At 53.6% G+C, this 18,319-nt stretch overlaps 1 protein-coding gene across 2 annotated transcripts in view; it reads right to left on the bottom strand.

Annotated features, from left to right (window-relative positions):
• Positions 1-17,024, bottom strand: part of PI4KB (phosphatidylinositol 4-kinase beta) — a 34,833-nt gene extending 17,809 nt beyond the window's left edge. Inside the window, exons 1-4 of one of the 2 annotated variants that reach the window (XM_066610296.1) lie at positions 16,914-17,024; positions 14,592-14,793; positions 8,055-9,031; positions 1,371-1,415 (exon numbers count right to left, since the gene is read on the bottom strand). In XM_066610296.1, coding sequence (XP_066466393.1) covers positions 1,371-1,415; positions 8,055-9,002 — 993 coding nt within the window. In that variant the 5' untranslated portion in view covers positions 9,003-9,031; positions 14,592-14,793; positions 16,914-17,024. The remainder of the gene's footprint in view (positions 1-1,370; positions 1,416-8,054; positions 9,032-14,591; positions 14,794-16,913) is intronic. The other variant, XM_066610297.1, reaches the window with a different exon arrangement.
• Between the last annotated feature and the right edge of the window lie 1,295 nt (positions 17,025-18,319).

Consider the following 18,319-nt stretch of genomic DNA (forward strand, 5'->3'; position numbering starts at 1 on the left):
AGAATGCCAGACGCAAGGGAGGGCACCAGGATGGGGTCTCTTGTTATCTGGTTTGCTCCCTGGGGCATTTGGTGGGCCTCTGTGAGATACAGGAAGCTGGACTAGATGGGCCTCTGGCCTGAACCAGTGGGGCTGTTCTTATGTTCTTAAACTACAATTCCCAGGAAGCCTTGCAGGTCTCGTTATCTGGTGTGCTCCCTGGGGCATTTGGTGGGCCGCTGTGAGATACAGGAAACTGGACTAAATGGGCCTATGGCCTGATCTGGTGGGGCTGTTCTTATGTTCTCTTTACCATCACAACTACTGCTCTCCCAGCCCGAGAAGCTGAAACTTTGAGAAAAATCCAGACTGGTTTGAACTTGGGGTGCAAAGTTCTGTTAATCAAGTTAACCCACCCAATTTATTGCATGGAAAGTTATTTTTGTATCATTCCTGTGGCCACTTCCCTGTTGTCTTCTCTCAGGGTTGTGAGATGGCTTGCAGTCGTCGTCCCCGTCCCCCCACCCCATGAATTTGGCTAAGTGTTTTCAAAAGCCAGTCACATGAAATGCTGCTAGCTTTCTCCTTTCCAGGGTCCTTAAGAAGGAGTTGCTTGAGGGGGAGTCAGAACATGAGGGAAGGGAGCTCAGTGGCCGCTCACTGTCCGGCAGGCCAAGATGACACATTTCAGGAGTACATGCGAATCCGGACCACCACGTTTGGTTGTGGGTCGATGGGGGGAGCCTTGCCCACCTGGATGCACCTCCATCCACAGACCTGCTCTCCAGCCTCTAAAGAGGGGGGGGGATTTCTTCACTTGGCTGAAACTGGGAGGCAGGGGATGGACACACACACACACAAAACACAGGGGTGCGTGGATCTCTGGCAGGTAAGAGGCAGGAATGCTATGAAGACCTTCCTTGTAGAACCAACTCAAATGCTGTGCTGAGGAAGGAGGAACAGTAACACAAGTGGGGCTGCTTGCCAGTGAGCGGGGCAGAGTTGGGGCTTGGCTTAAGCGTGGCCTTTCCAAAGCCTGTTGCCATGACAAGTGCTGCGCGCACCAGCCCTTCCTAAATGCAGCTCGAAAGGACTCAGCAGGCACACGGCGGTGCAAGAGGAGGAGAGGCCCATGGCAGTGAGTGACATCAATGCGCAGGGCCCAGCCAGAAGTGGGTCCCGGGGGTGCAAGATTTGGCAGGCTGGATTCGCCTCGCTGCCGCTTTACGAGGCGCTCCACCAGGGCGACTCAGAGGAAGTGCTGCTAGAGAGGAAAATAAATTAATAATAAAAATCACAAGGGGGAGAGGAAGGGATTGGGGGGGGGAGAGAAAGCAGGCAGTCCAGCCACTGGGGTGGGGGAAAGAGAGGCGAAACACGGGGCCACTTACGGAGCAAAATGATCTATCGAGACTTTCCGAACTCGATGACAATTCCTGGGAAATGGATGAGAGGTGGGGGGATTTTCCAAGGAGGAGGGAAGGAAGGAAGGCAGGAAAGGCAGGGAGACAAAAGGCAAGAGTTTATATATCAGTGTTTGCGCTACGGCTCCCACCCCCCCAGGCGCAAGGCAGAGAGCGGGATCTGGAGGCTGCAGTGCTTTCTTTTTCATGGCCGGTCAAGGCTTCTGCCCTTGAGGAAGCTCAGAGGCAACAGTCCACCGGCCAGACACTTCTAAGCACTCACAAACCGGGCATGGAGATGACCACCTTCCCCTTCTGGGCAATCCTGGCACCTGGCACTCAGGGTTAGTTAGTCTGGTCTTGAACACGGATGTTCTGATGAGCTCACAGCCATTAAGAGTCCCCCACGAGAAGCCTTTCCAAAGACAACCCAGTCGTCTCCCACACCTTACAGCGGTGAACTGTTCATGCTCAAGAATCAAGACATTTGGGTTATGTGGCAAACGTTAGCTTAGTGCGAAGGCAAGAGCTGGAGATAAGGGTAAGAGGGGGCTGGACGGAGGAAGCTGACTGGCAGACGCTGGAGTGTAGTGGGGAAGAACGCATCCAGGCAGGAAGCATACCCAAGCTTCGTATGGAAAAGAGGCTTCCGCCGTGTCAAGGAACTGCAACATCAGCCCCCCGACACCGGCCTCGGAGAAGACAGCGTGGTCCCACCGCAACACGCCCACAGCAAGATAGACTGCGCTGACCACGGACTCAATATGGCTGCCAAGCGCCTGAACATATTACTTTTGACTACAGTGTTCTTGCCAAGATCCCAGTCATTGGTTCAAACTTTTTGGACGGGCGGCTCTCTTGACCTACTGGGACTTTGGCCGCAGCTTCCCATTAGGGCTAAAATTCTATACGTTGTATAAGGCAGCAGGTTCTTCACAAAAATTCCACGGCTCCCCTGGCTGGTTTCTGTGACTTCCCGGGGAGCCATGGCTCACAGATTGGGAACCACTGCACTAAGCCTTTGGGTAACCAGAATGCTGTCTTCAGACCATCAGCCAACGCTGAAAACAGGGTATGGGATTGAGGGTGCTTGATCCAGCTCAAGCACAGAAATTTCTCCAGACACCCTATTTAACCCTTTGCAGAACTCAACAGACCCTACAAAATTCCTATCAAATCAGCCCCACCCCCTTCTGCCTTAGCCTTTCCTCATAGGGACGGTATACCACCTCTCCAGCCATTGTGGCTACTCTTTTGAGGTCCACACTACCCTTTTGGAGATGGGAGAAACCAGAGTGGAGGACAATGGAGGTGGAAGAGAGGAGAGGAAAGATGCAAGGGGGGCAAACTGGCATCACCAGAGAGTGCGCTTCAGCGGCTGAAGGCCTGCTCAGTTTATCTGCAAGGCGGGGCAGGCTGATGTAGTCCTGGCAGGAGGAACTTTCTCCCACTCTTCCTCAGTCTTGCTAACTGGCTATTAACGAGGCTTTCCTGCTATGCAGGAAATCACCCTGAATCACCAACTGCTCCTCTGCCCCCTTCAGCCAGGGCTGGCTGCAGGGTCCGTCCTCCTTGACTGCACACACGAGAAGACCAAACTCTTTTCCAAGCTTGGTTTTAGAATGAAAAACAGGGGGAGAAATCATGCAACTGAAACTGAAACTGTTTTATTGGGAACAGAAGCCGCCAGGCAGGCGAGAGAGAGACTGTGGAAGAGAGAGAGAGAGAGAGAGACGCTGTCTGGCCAAGACACTGAACAGGCAGGAATGGTTGGAATTCTTTTCACATTTCAAAGCAAGCCACGCAGGGGAACGCAGCAGAGCTGTTTGATTCATTACAGAAATGCAACCAAAAAAATAAAACGAGGAGGAACACTGGACCAATTATTTGCCATGGGTGGGGGTGCCTGCGTGTGCATGTGGACAGACAGCCAGATCTCAGTGCATTCAGAAGCAGGGGGCAAGGGAACTGAGTCCCCACACCCCCCTGGGGCCAAAAGGATGTGCTCCCCCCCCCATACACAAGAATGCTCTTCCCTGCCTCAGGGATTCGCTGCAGCCCTGCCTCAGATTAAGAACTCACAGGGATCAGGCCTGACCCCGTGTCACTCCCCTTGTGGCACTTCATCTGGGCCCATCTCACGTGGTTCCCAAACCACCGGCAGGAAACCACCGGCAGGTTAATATGGCCGCCGCCACCTCTTGGCCTTGGTGGCTCTGAATCATTCTGAGTCAGCCTCCGCTCTTCCCTGGGCCTCCCCCCTCCCTGCCCCTTGTCACAGAGCCCAAAGAGCAAGCAGGGACTCTCCCTGACTCGGCACAAAGGTCGCCGGATTCATGCGCACCCTTCTGCGTCACACGTCAACCGAGCAGGTCCTCTCGCAAGACCAACGGCAAATACCCCACTGGTTGACCTACTCCTGGGACAAGCCAGCCCCAGAGCTGCAGCACCACCCTGGGGCCTGGGAGGGGGCATGCTTCACTTGAGCCCCTGCAGCCCCATCCGCTGCCCCGAAGGCTCCAAAGGAGAACCCTGCATGGAGGCGACAGACACAGATATTCCAGCTACAGGCACAAACCCCACAACGAAGCAGCAGTGGTAGTGACCCGGCGTAAGAGCAGAGTCGAGCCAAAGCAAAACAAAGTTCTCCTGAGGTTGGCAGAAGTGGGGAGGGAGTCTATCAGATCTCCCCAGGGAGGGAACTGTGCAATGGTGGCACCCTGAGAGATGTCGGGGACGTGTCGGGCCTCCCTTGAGCAGCCTGTGACAAGGATTGTTGCCATGACTCAACGCAGAGTCACACCTCCAAGTCGAGGCAGGCTGGGGCACGAGGAACAGGTGACCTCAGAGTTTCAAGAAGCCTGCCTGCCCATCGTTCCGGGAGAGAGCGAGAAAATACTCTGCAGACATTTGTCTGGCACTTCCTGGGTACTAAAACGTTTTTTGCCTAGATTATCTTGATGCAACTCGTGCAGCAAGTATTATGTCTCCTGTAATGCAGGTGGAAATGGTGGCTCAGAGAAAACACAGTGCGTTGGATTCAACTAGGAGGTTCTGGATTGGGACTCTCTGCCGAGTAACCCCGGGGGCAGGGGGGGCGCAAAGCAAATAGGGGTCAGGACAGGACAGTGTCTTTGACTGGGGAAGGCCTGGATCCAAAAATCAAAAAGGCATGTCTTTAAAAAGGATGCAAAAAGCTGGTGCCCAAAGAATTAAGTCTGGGGTTGGGTCTAGATCCTTTGAATGGGGGAATTAGGGCAGCCTGCTATAGCCATTAGACCAGGGGTGTCCAAAGTTTTTGGCAGGAGGGCCACATTGTCTCTCTGACACTGTGTCGGGGGCCAGGGGGGGAAAGAATTAATTTACATTTAAAATTTGAATAAGTTTACATAAGGTTACATAAATGAATATATTAAAGATGAACTTATATGAATGAATGAAGGTCTTGCAATAGCTCAAGGCCTATACAAGGCCTTGCACAAAGCAAGGCCAGCCTTTCCTTTGCTGCCACTACTGCATCACAGACATGAAACAGCAAGCAGTGGAGGGAACCCTCGTCCCACAGCTCATGCGAGAGGTCAAACAGTCACCCTCACGCTGAGAGCAGTTGCGTCAGGCCAGTCTGGGCTCCAACAAAGCTCCAGAGGGAGACTGGGGGCTCCCTGAGGGCCGCATTGACAGGCCTCAGGGGCCGCAAGTGGCCCCAGGGCCGGGGTTTGGGCGCCCCTGCATTAGACCAACAGGACAATTTCTGAATCCCTTGCGCAGGGCTGCTTTTTTAGACAGACTTTATTAGCTGGAGGAAGTGTGCTGAAATAACCTCCACTCCGCTGCCCCCTGAAGTCACTGCTAGGATTCCAATTACGTTTCACTTTCATCACACCAGGGGACACCTGACTTCTCCCCCACTAAACCAGAGCAGGCACCACGGAGAAGGCCAAGCAGCTCTGCGTACAAAATAAGGATATGTTTAACCTGAAACAGGAGGCTGCAGCACAGGCCTGGTGAACTGCAAGAAGCAAAGGTCGGTCTAGTCCGGTACTCCACTCCTCACAGTGACCACAAGGCACTTCACAGACACAAACACAGCAGGAAGGCCACAGAATTCCCTGCCTCTGCTCTCTTGAGCTCTAGGTATTCAGGGGCAGACCGCCTCTGAACGCGGAAGCTTCATTTAACTATCATGGCCAACTAAGTATGGCCAACTAAGCGTGGCCAACTAAGTACATGCTAAGTATCCCAGAATTCCTGGTCCAGCTAAGTCCCAACTAGCAAAAGAGAAAAGGAAAATGACGTCAGATCCCCAGCAGGCCTCTCTCAAGGCACTCAGCAGCTCACGCATGGTGGGTTCCCTGCTTATGCAAATATTCATGCGCTCAACATGCAGAATTTGCCAATCTTCGGTTACGCGCCAGGGACGAGTGACAAGCTTTAAAAAGACAGCGAAGCCCTCTGGTGACTGGAAGCCAAGCTCAGTCCCTTTCCCAGCTTCCTGAACTGTGCCGGGATCTCAAGCTTGCCTGGGTAGTCATGAGGGCTAGAAACTTGGTTTAAAACTGAAAGCCAAGCAGATCGCTGAGCCAAAAGCTGATGGTCTGTGCAGACATACCACGAAGGGGGAAGCATGTCAGGGGTAAGAGGCAGAAACAGCCAGCGATATCTCTTGTGTCCTCACAGTTATGCTGCAAAGGGGCCTTTCTGATGCTGGGGGTGGGGGGGAGGAAGACTCAAGGCAGTGCCACCCCTGCATCTCAACGCCCGCCACCCACACCAGGCGAGTCAGAAACCTCAACACATGCTACCAGCAGTGGGAAACCGCAGGTTTTTTTTTTCCCCAGTGCCTGGAAAGTCAGGCTCTGGCGTCCTCGAGCCAGAAGTCGCTTCCAAAAGAAACCTGACTCAGCAGAGCCCTGCATAAATTATGGGCAAGGCCTCCGGTTTCCAGTTGGCAAGCAGCTGCGCCCGCGGCAGGGCCTGGAGGCCTGGGGGCTGCCAGCTTTCTGTGGGTTCATTGTTCTCTCGCAAACAATGAACTGGTAAGGGAGCCAGGAGGCTCTTGGGCCCAACTGGAAAGCTGGTGCACTCGCCTCTCGCAGCCAGTCTGCCAGCTGGGCACGAGAACCAAGAGCTCAGGGCTGCCGATTGCTTCGCCAGGAAGAATTGGAAAGACCACTCTCACACCCCAAGTGAGCCTGGGGCAGTGGAACAGCCGTCCCCACATCCCGGCTGACAGCCCCAGAGTTCTGGAAGCAGGACAGGAAAGAAAAGCAGTCAATGTCTTACCGAGTGGCAATAAAATCCTACGCGTCCACTTAAGACTACACTCTCAGCGGTGTCACAGGACCGGCTACCTCCAAAACTACCTCCTTCGTGCAGCCCCACCCATGCACTCTGGCCCCTGATAGAAGCCGCCCCCTTGCATCCTACCACTGGCAGAGGTGCGGCTGGCTGAGTCTGCGCCATGGGGCCTTCCACATCGCACCACCCAGGATGCGTAACTCACCTAGCCAGCCCTCCAACGCTAGCAGAAAACTGTGCTACTCCAATGACCCCAGCCCCTTTCCTCTTGCTGCCCCACTCTTCTCTACCAGAGCTGCGGGGCACACTGCATGTCTGGACTGTATAGCCCCCCCCACTCCACTACCTCCAACTCAATTCAAGATGCAAGTCAGATTGACACAGAGAGGGGGGAAAAAAAATTGAGACAGCACGAAGTGGTCACCTAATACTGCAATTTCACACAGGCTTTCTCTTCTGACCTCCCGAGTCCTTTAAGGAGGCCAAAGTCAAGAATAAGGGGGGCAAAGGAGAAGGAGAAAGGGAAGGCTGGCCTCTTGGCTGACTCAACCTGGTCGGGCCAAGCGCATGAACCCACATGCCATGAATTAGGGAGACCTGCTCTGGACACAGCACCAGCGCATACCGAGACGCAGAAGCGCTGTGCAACCTTGATACACTTCAAGTTCCCCAGCTCTTCACTATTCACCACACCTGAATCACGCCTAGAGGGCCGTCCTAGCAGTGGAGAAGCCTGTTTCAGCCCTCTGACCAAGGGAGAGGACCTCTGCCCGCTTCAATTCACTTTAGGCTCCTCCCCACCCTGGTAAAGGGCGGCCATCGTTCACTGCCAGGCCTTTTCACATTCAGCAATTCTCAAACTTCTCCACCTCTGGAGCCCTTCAGACTCCTAAACGGAGTCCTGGGGAACACCACCAGTGCTTGTGTGGAGCCTTGGGGACTCCCTGGAGCGCTGGCACGTGTGCAAGTAGCTGCCCCTTGCGATGTGCTCACGGAGCCCCTGAAGGGGTCCCAGAGAGCCCCCGGGCTCGTGGCAGCACACTTTGAGAAACGCTGCTCTCGAGGAAGGAGCCTGGGTTGAGACACCAACGCCCCAGCAAGAGACACCGACAGCCTTGAACCTGTCCATACAGGACACTCCAATCCACTGTATGCGCTCCAGATGGAGGCTGCCATGGGAACCAGTCTGGCCTGAACAAAGTGGCACACGCACAGCATAACTAGCGCACAGCATGGGCAGGATGTGGACAAAAGGCACCACTGAAGCAACGTGCTGCCCGCTTGGGTCCAGGAACCTGTCACCCCAGTTCCATAGACCTCAGACAGGGGTGCCCAACTGGGCACCCACACTGCCCCCCCCACCCCGCAGGTTACCTCGTCATCGTTCTCAACTTTGGGGTTGCTGGCCGTCCGCTTGAGGTTGCTGCCAAGGCTGATGCTGACGGTGGCGTCCGACTTGGACCTCTGGTGCGTCCGTTTGGAGGGGGAGAGCCCCGTGTCGGGCGCCGGGCCGAGGGCGGGCAGCTCCCTCTTCCGCTGGGCCGGCTTGAGCTCGTCCGAGAGGATGAGCTTGCGCAGCTTGGTCCCCCTCGAGTGGCGCTGGGTGGAGATGTGCATGTCCGAGGAGTAGGCGCCCAGCAAGAGGGCGCACTGGAGGGAGAAGTTGATGCTCTGCCGGCAGCGGTGGACGATGTAGGGCTTGATGGCGTCGCCCACGTCCTCGTCCATGTGGATGTACATGTTCAGCAGCTGGGGCAGGTAGAAGTCCACGTCCTCGTTGCGGAAGCAGAAGAGCCGGTTGCCGATGTAGGCCTGCACGCCGGGCTCCTTGGAGTTGTACAGGTACGAGATGGCCATGGAGATGTCAAAGAGCTTCGACTCAAACAGCCGCAGCAGCCATGACTGCTTGGCAGAGTTGTTCTTTTGCCGCCGCCGAGCGCTCTTCACCGAGCTCGGGAGGCGCTCATCCTCCTCCTGGATCTTGTCCGGCGGGTCATCCAGGCACCGGATCTCACAGAACTCCCCGCCGAGGCTGCCGTTTGGGAGCGCCAGGCCGGGCCGCCGAGCGCCGCCTGCGGTCCCTCCGCCGTCCTTCTGCCCGATGGAGCCGTCCGCCGAGACAAAGTGCAGCTGCTTCACCTTCTCCAGCACCTCCTCGCAGGCCTTCTTTGCCACCTCAGGGTCGATGACTGCCAGCTCGCCAATTCCCTCCGTGATGACCCCGAGGGCAGTCGTCGCCCCTCCATTTCCTGAGGACAGCACTGTGACCGATGCCTCCTCCGACACCGGCCCGGGTGGCGCGTCTACAACGGAGGCACTCATGTCCAAGGTGGGCCCGTGGTCTTTCAAAGCTGGAATATACGAGGGGGGAAAGAGAGTTGAGTGTCAGCACGTATTCTGTTGTTACAACCATTAAGATCAACAATTCAGTTCTCAAGTTCCTCTGCCTGGTCGCCTAGAGGCTATTTTAATCCGCCACGAGCCATCGGCCATTAACGAGCCTGACCTTAAGTGGCTTAAATTTCACGCCTGATGAGAGCCACTGGGGGTGGCGGGTAAATTCCGTCTCTGCCATGAAGCCCTCAGGTGAACACAACTGTCCTGTTGAAGACTGAAGGAACCAATAAGTAAAGGTCACCTGTAGCTCCCAAGTCACCCAGACCAGCAAGCAGCCTTGGCCCAACGGCTTCTACCAAGGCCAGGTTGGGTCACCCAATTGGCCCCAGTCTGCTGGCCGGAAAAAGCTTCCTGATCTGCTCACCCAGCCGTTCTTTCTAGGTTGAATCCTTGCCTGAAGCCCTGCAGGTCACTGGCTCAAGAACCGTTGGCCCAAGTCCTAACACTGTACAGCAATCGCGACCCCTCCAGACACACAGTGGTGGGGAATGTGTGAGTGAAGACTATGAAGAGCAGCTTCTAAGCACCTTGCACAAGACCCAATGCCACAGGAAGGGTCACCTAAAAACCCCACCGTAGGGAAAGAGAGGTTATGCACTTCCAAGAGTTTAGAATCACACATGTCCCGGAAGTCAACGTCACAGACAGCTGCGAATGGCACATGCCACCACCCCATCAGTCCCCTGCAGTTGCCAACCCCCTCCCTCCCGCACTCTGCAAGGAGGATTCCACCAGGCCAAAGAGAGCCCTTAATGGGATTAGGCTCAGGCTGGCGGCCGAAGCTGCCTGCAGCAATGGCTTAACTCCTCGCTCTGATTTTTCCTCGGGAATTGCTATGAATGACCAGAGCAGAAGCCAACCCCTGCTGTGTTCCCCGCCCACACACACAGCAGCACAGCCCCATTTCACAGACTTGGAGGGGGGCAGGGAGAGAGATTAAGGCAGGCTGGCAAGAACACAGGCCATTACAGGATTGGGCTTGAGGTCGAAGAGCTGGCCCTGTCGCAGGGTGGGTTTCACACATGGCCAGCCTCTCGAGGGGGGGGGGGATCATTTGCTCTGGCATCTTGCTCCACACAGGGGCCAAACAGAGGCCACTCTGAAGGCCACAAGCAGGGCATAAAGGCAGAAGGTCCTCTTCTGCCCAAGGACATGCACTGAGTCATGTCTACAGCCAACAGCAGCTCTTTAGGGACTCCAGGAGGGAAGGGCCATTCCCAGCCAACAGCGGCTCCTCAGGGTTTCCAGGAGGGAAGGGCCATTCCCAGCCAACAGCGGCTCTTCAGGGTCTCCAGGAGGGAAGGGCCACTCCCATCTCCCACCTCTAACTGGGAGCTGCAGCTGGTTAGAGATGCTGCCAGGACCGAAGCAGGGTCCTCCTGCTGGGGACTCCAGCACAGAGCCAAGGCCTCTCCCAAACACTGGATGGGATCAATGTGTGGATCCAAAAAAGGCCCTTGATGGAGGGAAGCTGCAGGACTAACCCTTTCCCTAGAGGTAGCGGCAAGCAGACCCCCTCCGGAGAGTTCTCCACTTTGACCTGCTCTGGGTGCCTCAATATTTCTTATCCCAGCATGACCTCTGGCACCCACAGAGGGCCTGGAGGAGGGGAAGGCTTGGTGACAACCACAAGTTCCAGCTGGCTACTAAGCCTCGCTGGTATCTGTGGATCTTGCTGAATACACGTCTCTGCATTTTCAAACCCCCCCCCCCCACTGCTACGTTCCCCACCCTTAGATCCGACACACATTAATCCTGTGGCCAACCTCCCTCTTTCTTAAGAGGAAGTTTTCACTCTGCAGCCCTCTGCCAACTCCACTTCCACCCTGCAGTGCAACTTGGGAGCGGTTTCGCAGATCGCAACAGGCGCTCCAGGCAGGTCACAGGGCCTAAAATTAAATGCCTCCCTGCTCATTTTAAAGGCAGGATTAAGAATGAATACCCAGTTCGTCTGCCGAGCGCCTGACGTAACTTGCTTGAGATGAAGCAACTGATGTGGCCGGTGTCTTCCATCACATGCTGCTGAGCAAGCCCGCTCCTGGGGATCTCTGTCCACGTACAACAGACACCGCTTTCTCTGAGAAACTAGGGCAGGAACAGAACTTTCTGGAGCTTCCAAGCTTGGAGCCCAATTCTGACTTCCCCAGTCCCTGCTGTGCAATCCCCAATTGCCATGGAGAAGCCCTAGATAACTCACATCTCAGCCTCACAACCCTGGTCTGCCAACAGAACTGCTCAAGGGTCACTGAAGCTTAAAGGCCGAAGGCCTTTTTGCAAGTGCCGCCACCCAAGGAGGTCCGGGGGGTGGCTGCAAGAAATAGGGCCTTCTCGGTAGTGGCACCAACATTATGGAACTCCCTTCCCCTTGACTTGAGAATGGCTCCCTCTCTTGAGAGCTTTCGGCGAGGCTTGAAAACACTGTTGTTTAAACAAGCCTTCTGATTTCTGGCCTTCTTAACTTTTTATACATCTTTTAGTTTTACAGGCTTGATTCCTCAGTGATCTGCTCTTTTACTCTTTTAATCTGACTACTGTTTTTATGGCCCTGTAGTGTGTTTTTAAATGTTTTTATCTGTTTGTATTAATGTTTTTTAAATTCTATTGTTTTTTAATATGTTGTTAGCCGCCCTGGGTCCCGTTAGGGAGAAGGGCGGGATAAAAATAAAGTTTTATTATTATTATTATTATTAAACACACGAATATGTTGACAAACAGCTGCCTTATGAGGTACCTGTGTAGTCCAGCATCTCCACCTCCAACCTCCAGGTGCCCATCACTGGGAAGTTCATAGGCAGCTGATGGTCTCCTCCTGCTTGCCCCACAACCCACTTAGAGGTATTTAGAGATAAACTGCCTCTGAACAGACAGGCAGTCTTCAGTGTTAACTGAAGAGGTGGCTGTAACTGACATCACACAAGATGGCTCTTGCAGACACAAGGAAACCAGGGTCTTCCCCCTGCCCCACAGAAGCCTGAACCGGGCCCCACAGCCCCACTGCGCCACACACAAAGCAGCAACAGGAGACATCGTTCCCACTATAATAAATAATAATAATAAACTTTATTTCTACCCCGCCCTTCTCCCTAAAGGGACTATCCCTGCTGGCTGGAACATTGTGTGAACACTCACACAAACTGCCTCCCAAGGCCGCCTGTGGACAGCTTCCTTGCTCGCTCGCGTCCAACTGAGGCAGCTCGCACAAGTGAGCCAAGCTGCGTAAACCTGGCCAGCTACCAGCATTCCTCAAGTTTAACGCGCCAGGACAATGAACTTAAGAGCTGCCTTGTCAATGCCCACTTAGCCCAGGATTTCCATCTCCAAGGGCCTGGTGTGCACCTGGGGAAACTCACAAGCAGGGAATATAGGGGGTGCCCCCCCCGGCGCTTCAATCCAGAGGCAGACTCCATCCAAGTGTGCAGGACCTGCTTAGTTCTGACGGGCCTTGGTCTCTCCTTCTAAATACAAGGCAGTACGAGGCCGCACCCCCACACCTTATATCAGTGAGTTAACTGCAGACTTCAAAAAATAAGTCCAGCCTGGAGAGCTGACACGCCCCCCTCTTGCATGGAGACACATCTGGTTGCTATTATGAGAAGCTGCTCTCTGGCATGCTCAGAGCTGGGCAGATTTATTGCAGGCCCGTTTTGCTTTTTAAAACAATCCAGGCTGCGCAAAGTTACACAGCCGAAGTAAACACAAGGCGCTCCTTGGCTGTGCGCACGCAGCGTTGAAAGAGCACGTACGCCGAGTGCAACATCTACATTTATAAACGCCGCTGCAAAGCCAGCACAAAACTGGATCGCTAAACGGTGAGGTTGGGGAGCCAACACGTTTGGGAAGGACACGCACACCCCAGCCACCCACCAGGGTGCAGATGCCACAGAGCTATCCAAACATGCCCAGAGCCAACTCAGTGCCTCTTCCAGTTGTGCCCAGCAAGGCACACACTGAATGCACCCAAGGCCTGCACGCCCCATGAGGAATGCTTTGTGATAAGGCGGTTTTGCCTCACCGGTTCCCCCAGGGAGGAGAGAGTCAGGGTCTTCTGGATCAACTGCGACAGGTGGCTGCAACTTCAAAAGCTGCTCCTCTAACCACGAGTAAACAAGGCTCTTCTTCCTCCCACGCATGCACAAACAAGTCTGAACTGGGCCCCACAGCCACTGAGTCACACACAAAGTGGCAACGTGAGACACTGTTCCCATTTTGCCTGCCGGCTGGAATATTACACAAACACCCACACAACTGCCTCCTGGTATACCTGGCTGACTTCCTTCAAACCCCCTTTTAAAGCCATTTCTGCCCAACGTTGCATACATGCAACAGGGATCAAAAGTTTACACCTGTGGGCTGGGCAGAAATGGGTTAAGACCCGCTGTTTCTACAGGGGCCTCTGGCACCACACCTTAGCCTCAGGCCCCTCCTATAATCACATTTAAGGATACAGGCGCCCCCCAGTATCTGCAGGGGATATGTTCCCTGCCCCCCTCGGATACCAGAAACCACAGAACCCCCATCTCCGCAGTTCCCCACACGCACCCCCGAGTCCATTACCTTCATTTATCTTCAGTACATTCTCGCGAGGCAATCGTGTCTCTTGCTTTAACCAAACACTGTGAGCAGAAAGCTTACAGCAAGACAAGCAGGCAGACAGCCTGTAGGCTAGAGTGGAGACTAAGCGTGAATGTTAACTTCCTGCTTCCTGCTAACAATTGCTCTTAGTCTCCACTCTAGCCTGCAGGCTGCCTGCTTGTTTATCTTGCTATAAGACGTCTGCTTATGGCGTTTGGATAAAGCAAGATATCTTACTGCTTCATGCAAATATAATAGAGATAAATGAACATTTTAGGCACGTGGAACAGCAGATAACTGGATTCATGAATACCAGGGAACACCTGTATACAACTCAAACCACCACACAGGCATTCACCAGCTCCACCTGCCTCCCTTCCCCTCCTTGCATCAATACTTAGAGCAGGGACCTGACTTGCACGGTGTGTAAAACATCTTATACATAAACCACCAAAGTCCCAGCAGGGCTAGAAAGTCATCCCACCGTGCAAGGAAGCCTCCCTCCACTTTCAGCCCCTCAACCAGCGCTTGTAATATGGGACAGTAACAACCGCCAATCTCACAGGGCTGGGATGACCCAGCCATAAAATATAAAGTATTTGTATCACAACCATGTGGAAGCTGAACTGGCTCATCACTGACTTAGCCCATTTTTGCCCAGCCCACAGGTGTACACATTTGGTCCTTGTTGCATATATGCAGTGTTGGGCAGGAATGGCTTGAGGAACTCTCCACCACAAGACTCAACGATAGCCACCAGCTGGGATGGTTTTGAGAGCTGTCAAGGGCTGAAGTGCCAGATGAGGAGAAAGTAAACTACACAAGTCTGAGAGCAAGTCTTTGATTAGTAGCTTCCTCCTCCCCATGAAAATCCCCCCCCCAAAAGAGACACTGAAGATAAATTGCACATCTACAAGACACAGTGGCTGTGGCATCCCTTACCTGTTGCGTTCCCATCCAACTGGGCAGTTTGCCCCTGCTCAGACACACAGCCACGAGGCTGACCGGTTTAGCCATCTTCAGAGAGGTGGACGCCGAGGGATTCTACACGGTGACCCTCAGCCGCTGGTGGGAAAAGACGGCCGGAGAAGGAAGCCTCTTGAAAAGGCGACAGCTTAACAACTTAGACGTAGTTGTCTGAAAACTAAAGATAATTAGACAGGCATTCGTTATACTTAACCAGGGGCAATTTTTCGCTTCATGTTCAGGGCAAAGGTCAGCCCTGATCAAATGAAAAAGGACATCCAAGCTTTGGAGATGGAGCTGCTGGAATGGAAGCGGGCAGGGCAGGGACAATCGTAACGTTGTTCTGTGTTTCAAGTAGAAAGGCCAGCTCCATGCTTGTTTCCGAGGAGTAAGAGGCCATCATGTCTTGCCACTTCTGAGCCCTGAACTACAACAGAACGCAGGTTGGCATGCAGTTTTACAACACAGTTGTCCGTTTAGAAGCTGCTTGGCATCCACCCTGCCCCCTGGGAAAACAGAGGTCAAGCCAGCGTTCTTGACTTCTGTTCTATTAGTAGTCCTTGCCAGATTTAACACAATATAGTTTTAATTTGTTTTAACTGTTTTTACAAGACGCAAGGTAAATGTTTTTGAAAAACACACAAGTCACCGCAGTTTGAAAGCTAGCTCCAAAAGGTCCACCCAGCACAGATACCTGAAACTCTCAGCAATTCTATGGGGTCCACCCAGCACAGAAACCTGCAGATACCTCAGCAATTCTATGGGGCCTGTTTCTGCTCTCACCTTCGTGTGCTCCTTTTAAAAGGCAGGGTTGCATCTTCCCAGCATTACCAGGAAGCGAGATCATAATTAAGTCGGCTTTTAAAGCCGATTGGCTCCTTGGTGACTTGGGCAAGGCAGCCAAACAGACTCACAAACCCCAGAGGAAGGAGGAAAAAGAAAATATTAGTACTAGACAGGGGAATGAGGCCCTTGGGGGTTGCAGCGTTCAAGAAGTGGGCCCTGAAAATGCAACCAGACCCCCCCCCCAAACCTTCTCATTAGCCTAACAAAAATGAGGATCAAGTTCTGACAAACAATCATTGCCTGGTGGCCTGGAAGCAACTATTTAGTACAGAAAACCAGATTAAAGGCAGTTTACAGGCCTGGGATAGCAGCACCGATTTGCCCCCCCCCAAGAGGAAAACAACCTTCCCTTCCCCAATCCCCCCCAACCCACATGCTACAAAGAGACTTAAATGTACTCATGTGAACAGACTCCTACATACGAACAGACTCCAGCAGACCTATAAATGCTCAGGGTCGGGTTTAGGGATCTCCAGTTGCAGGGAGTTCCAAAGACCTTTCCACCAAAAGAAAGTACAAGGTGAAAAGTGGGACTGCAATAGTCTTGATGGAGGCAGGACTGGGAAATAGGTGGGGGGTTTCTAGGAAGGGGCTATAAAAGGGTGATGGCCCAAGTGATGCAGTGGTTAGAGGGCTGGGCAGTGGGGAGAAAGGTTCTAAGGCTTAAGGCGCCTTGGTGAGGAGGGGGAGAAGGAGATGGGGACATGAGAGAACGCTGGACACTGAACGAGGAGGGAAGGGCAGGAGGGCGGCAAGGGGGGTAATAGGGGCAGGGACTGTGGGGGGTCCGGAGGTCTTGAGGACACTGGAAGGCGGTGAAAGAGAGAAAGGGGGCAGGGACTGTGGGGTGGGGATGCTGACTGAGGGGGGGAAGGGCAGGAACCTCCAGAGAGGGGTGAGGAAGGGGGCAGGGGCTGTGGGGGGGGAAGAGTAGACACTGAAGGAGGTGGGAGGGGCAGGAGCCCTCAGAAGGGGGATGGGGGAGAAAGGGGGTAAGGTCTGTGGGGGAAGGGCAGGAACCCCTAGAGAGGGGTGAGGAAGGGGGCAGGGGCTGTAGGGGGGCTGTGTGGGGGGGAGAGTAGACACTGAAGGAGGGGGGAGGGACAGGAGCCCCCAGAAGGGGGTGGGGGAGAAAGGGGGTAAGGTCTGTGGGGGAAGGGCAGGAACCCCTAGAGAGGGGTGAGGAAGGGGGCAGGGGCTGTGGGGGGAGAGTAGACACTGAAGGAGGGGGGAGGGACAGGAGCCCCCAGAAGGGGGTGGGGGAGGAAGGGGACAGGATCTGTGGGGGGCATACACTGAATGGGGGAGGGGCCCCCAGAAGCGGGGGTGGGGGAGGAAGGGGGCAGGGCCTGTGGGGGAGGAGCAGGAACCCCCAGAGAGGGCTGAGGAAGGGGGCGGGGCAGTGGCATGGGGGAGGGGTGCCGTGGGGCATGGGGGCCCCGCCCGCCTCACCTGCCGGCGCGGAGACCCCTCCTGCTCCTGCCCCCGCGCAGCGCTCCGACCGCCGCCTCCTTCTCCGCCGCAGGGCCCGGGTCGGGTCCGGGCTGCCCGAGGGGCCTTCCTGCCGCGCAGGCGCAGTGCCGCCTCCGCGGAGCCCCGCCTCACAGCGCCGCAGGACCCGAGCGCAGCTGGCCTCGCCGGTGCCTGTTCGGAAGGGCCGAGTATCCTCGGCGCATGCGCATAGCAGGCCGGCAGGCGCGCGCACCCGGCCTCTTCGGGCGGCGCATGCGCAGAGCAGAGCAGGCTGGAGCATCCCCAGCAGTGGCGGGGGGGGGGGCTGATATGTATGTATGTATATGTGTGTGCCAAGAAATATATATACACACACGCACACACACATACATATCTATATATACATACGCACACAATATATCTACACATACACCCCAGGGTTTTTTTTGAATTGTGCTGCTTGCTTGCTTGCTTTGAGGCTTGTTAAAACCTCTCTCTCTCTCACACACAGTTTATAAATATCAATGTATATTTATATACCTACAATACGTGCATCTGTGTGTGTTTGTGTGTCTATTTATATAGGTGCCTGCGAGAGACACACACTATATATCAATATCAATGTATATTTATATACACACAAAATGTGCATCTGTGTGAGTATATTTATATATGTGTGTGCGAGAGACACACTGTATTTATCAATATCAGTGTATATTTATATACACAAAATGTGCATGTGTTTGTGTGTATATTTATATGTGTGTGCGAGAGAGACACACTATCAATATCAATGTATATTTATATACACACAAAATGTGCATGTTTGTATATTTATATATGTGTGCAAGAGACACACTATCAATATCAATGTATTTATATACACAAAAATGTGCATGTTTGTGTATATTTATATATGTGTGTGCGAGAGAGACACACTATCAATATCAATGTATATTTATATACATACAAAATGTGCATCTGTGTGTGCTTCTGTGTATATTTATATATGTGTCTGCGAGAGACACACACTGTATTTATCAATATCAATTTTTTATATACATACAAAATGTGTGTGTGTGTGTCTCACTCACACACACACACACACACACAAGCACACATTTTGTATGTATATAAATTGTATGTATGTGTATAAACACACACACAGCTGGCAGGACCCGGAACTCAACACCCTACCCTGAAAAACCACAGTCAGAGGCTTTTTGGGACTGGATCACACGTTTTAGGGATTTTAGGCAGAAGGCACCCAAACCAGGGCAAGCTTTTGCACACTCTAGCAAGATTCTGGTGCCACCTACTGGTACCATCTGCTGATGGCACCTTCACACAACCTTAACCTCCATCCTGGCACATTCAGGGGCCAGCCTAATGTTGCAAGGAACTCA

Source organism: Tiliqua scincoides, chromosome 15, assembly GCF_035046505.1.
Source record: "Tiliqua scincoides isolate rTilSci1 chromosome 15, rTilSci1.hap2, whole genome shotgun sequence".
Classification (NCBI taxonomy): Eukaryota; Metazoa; Chordata; class Lepidosauria; order Squamata; family Scincidae; genus Tiliqua; species Tiliqua scincoides.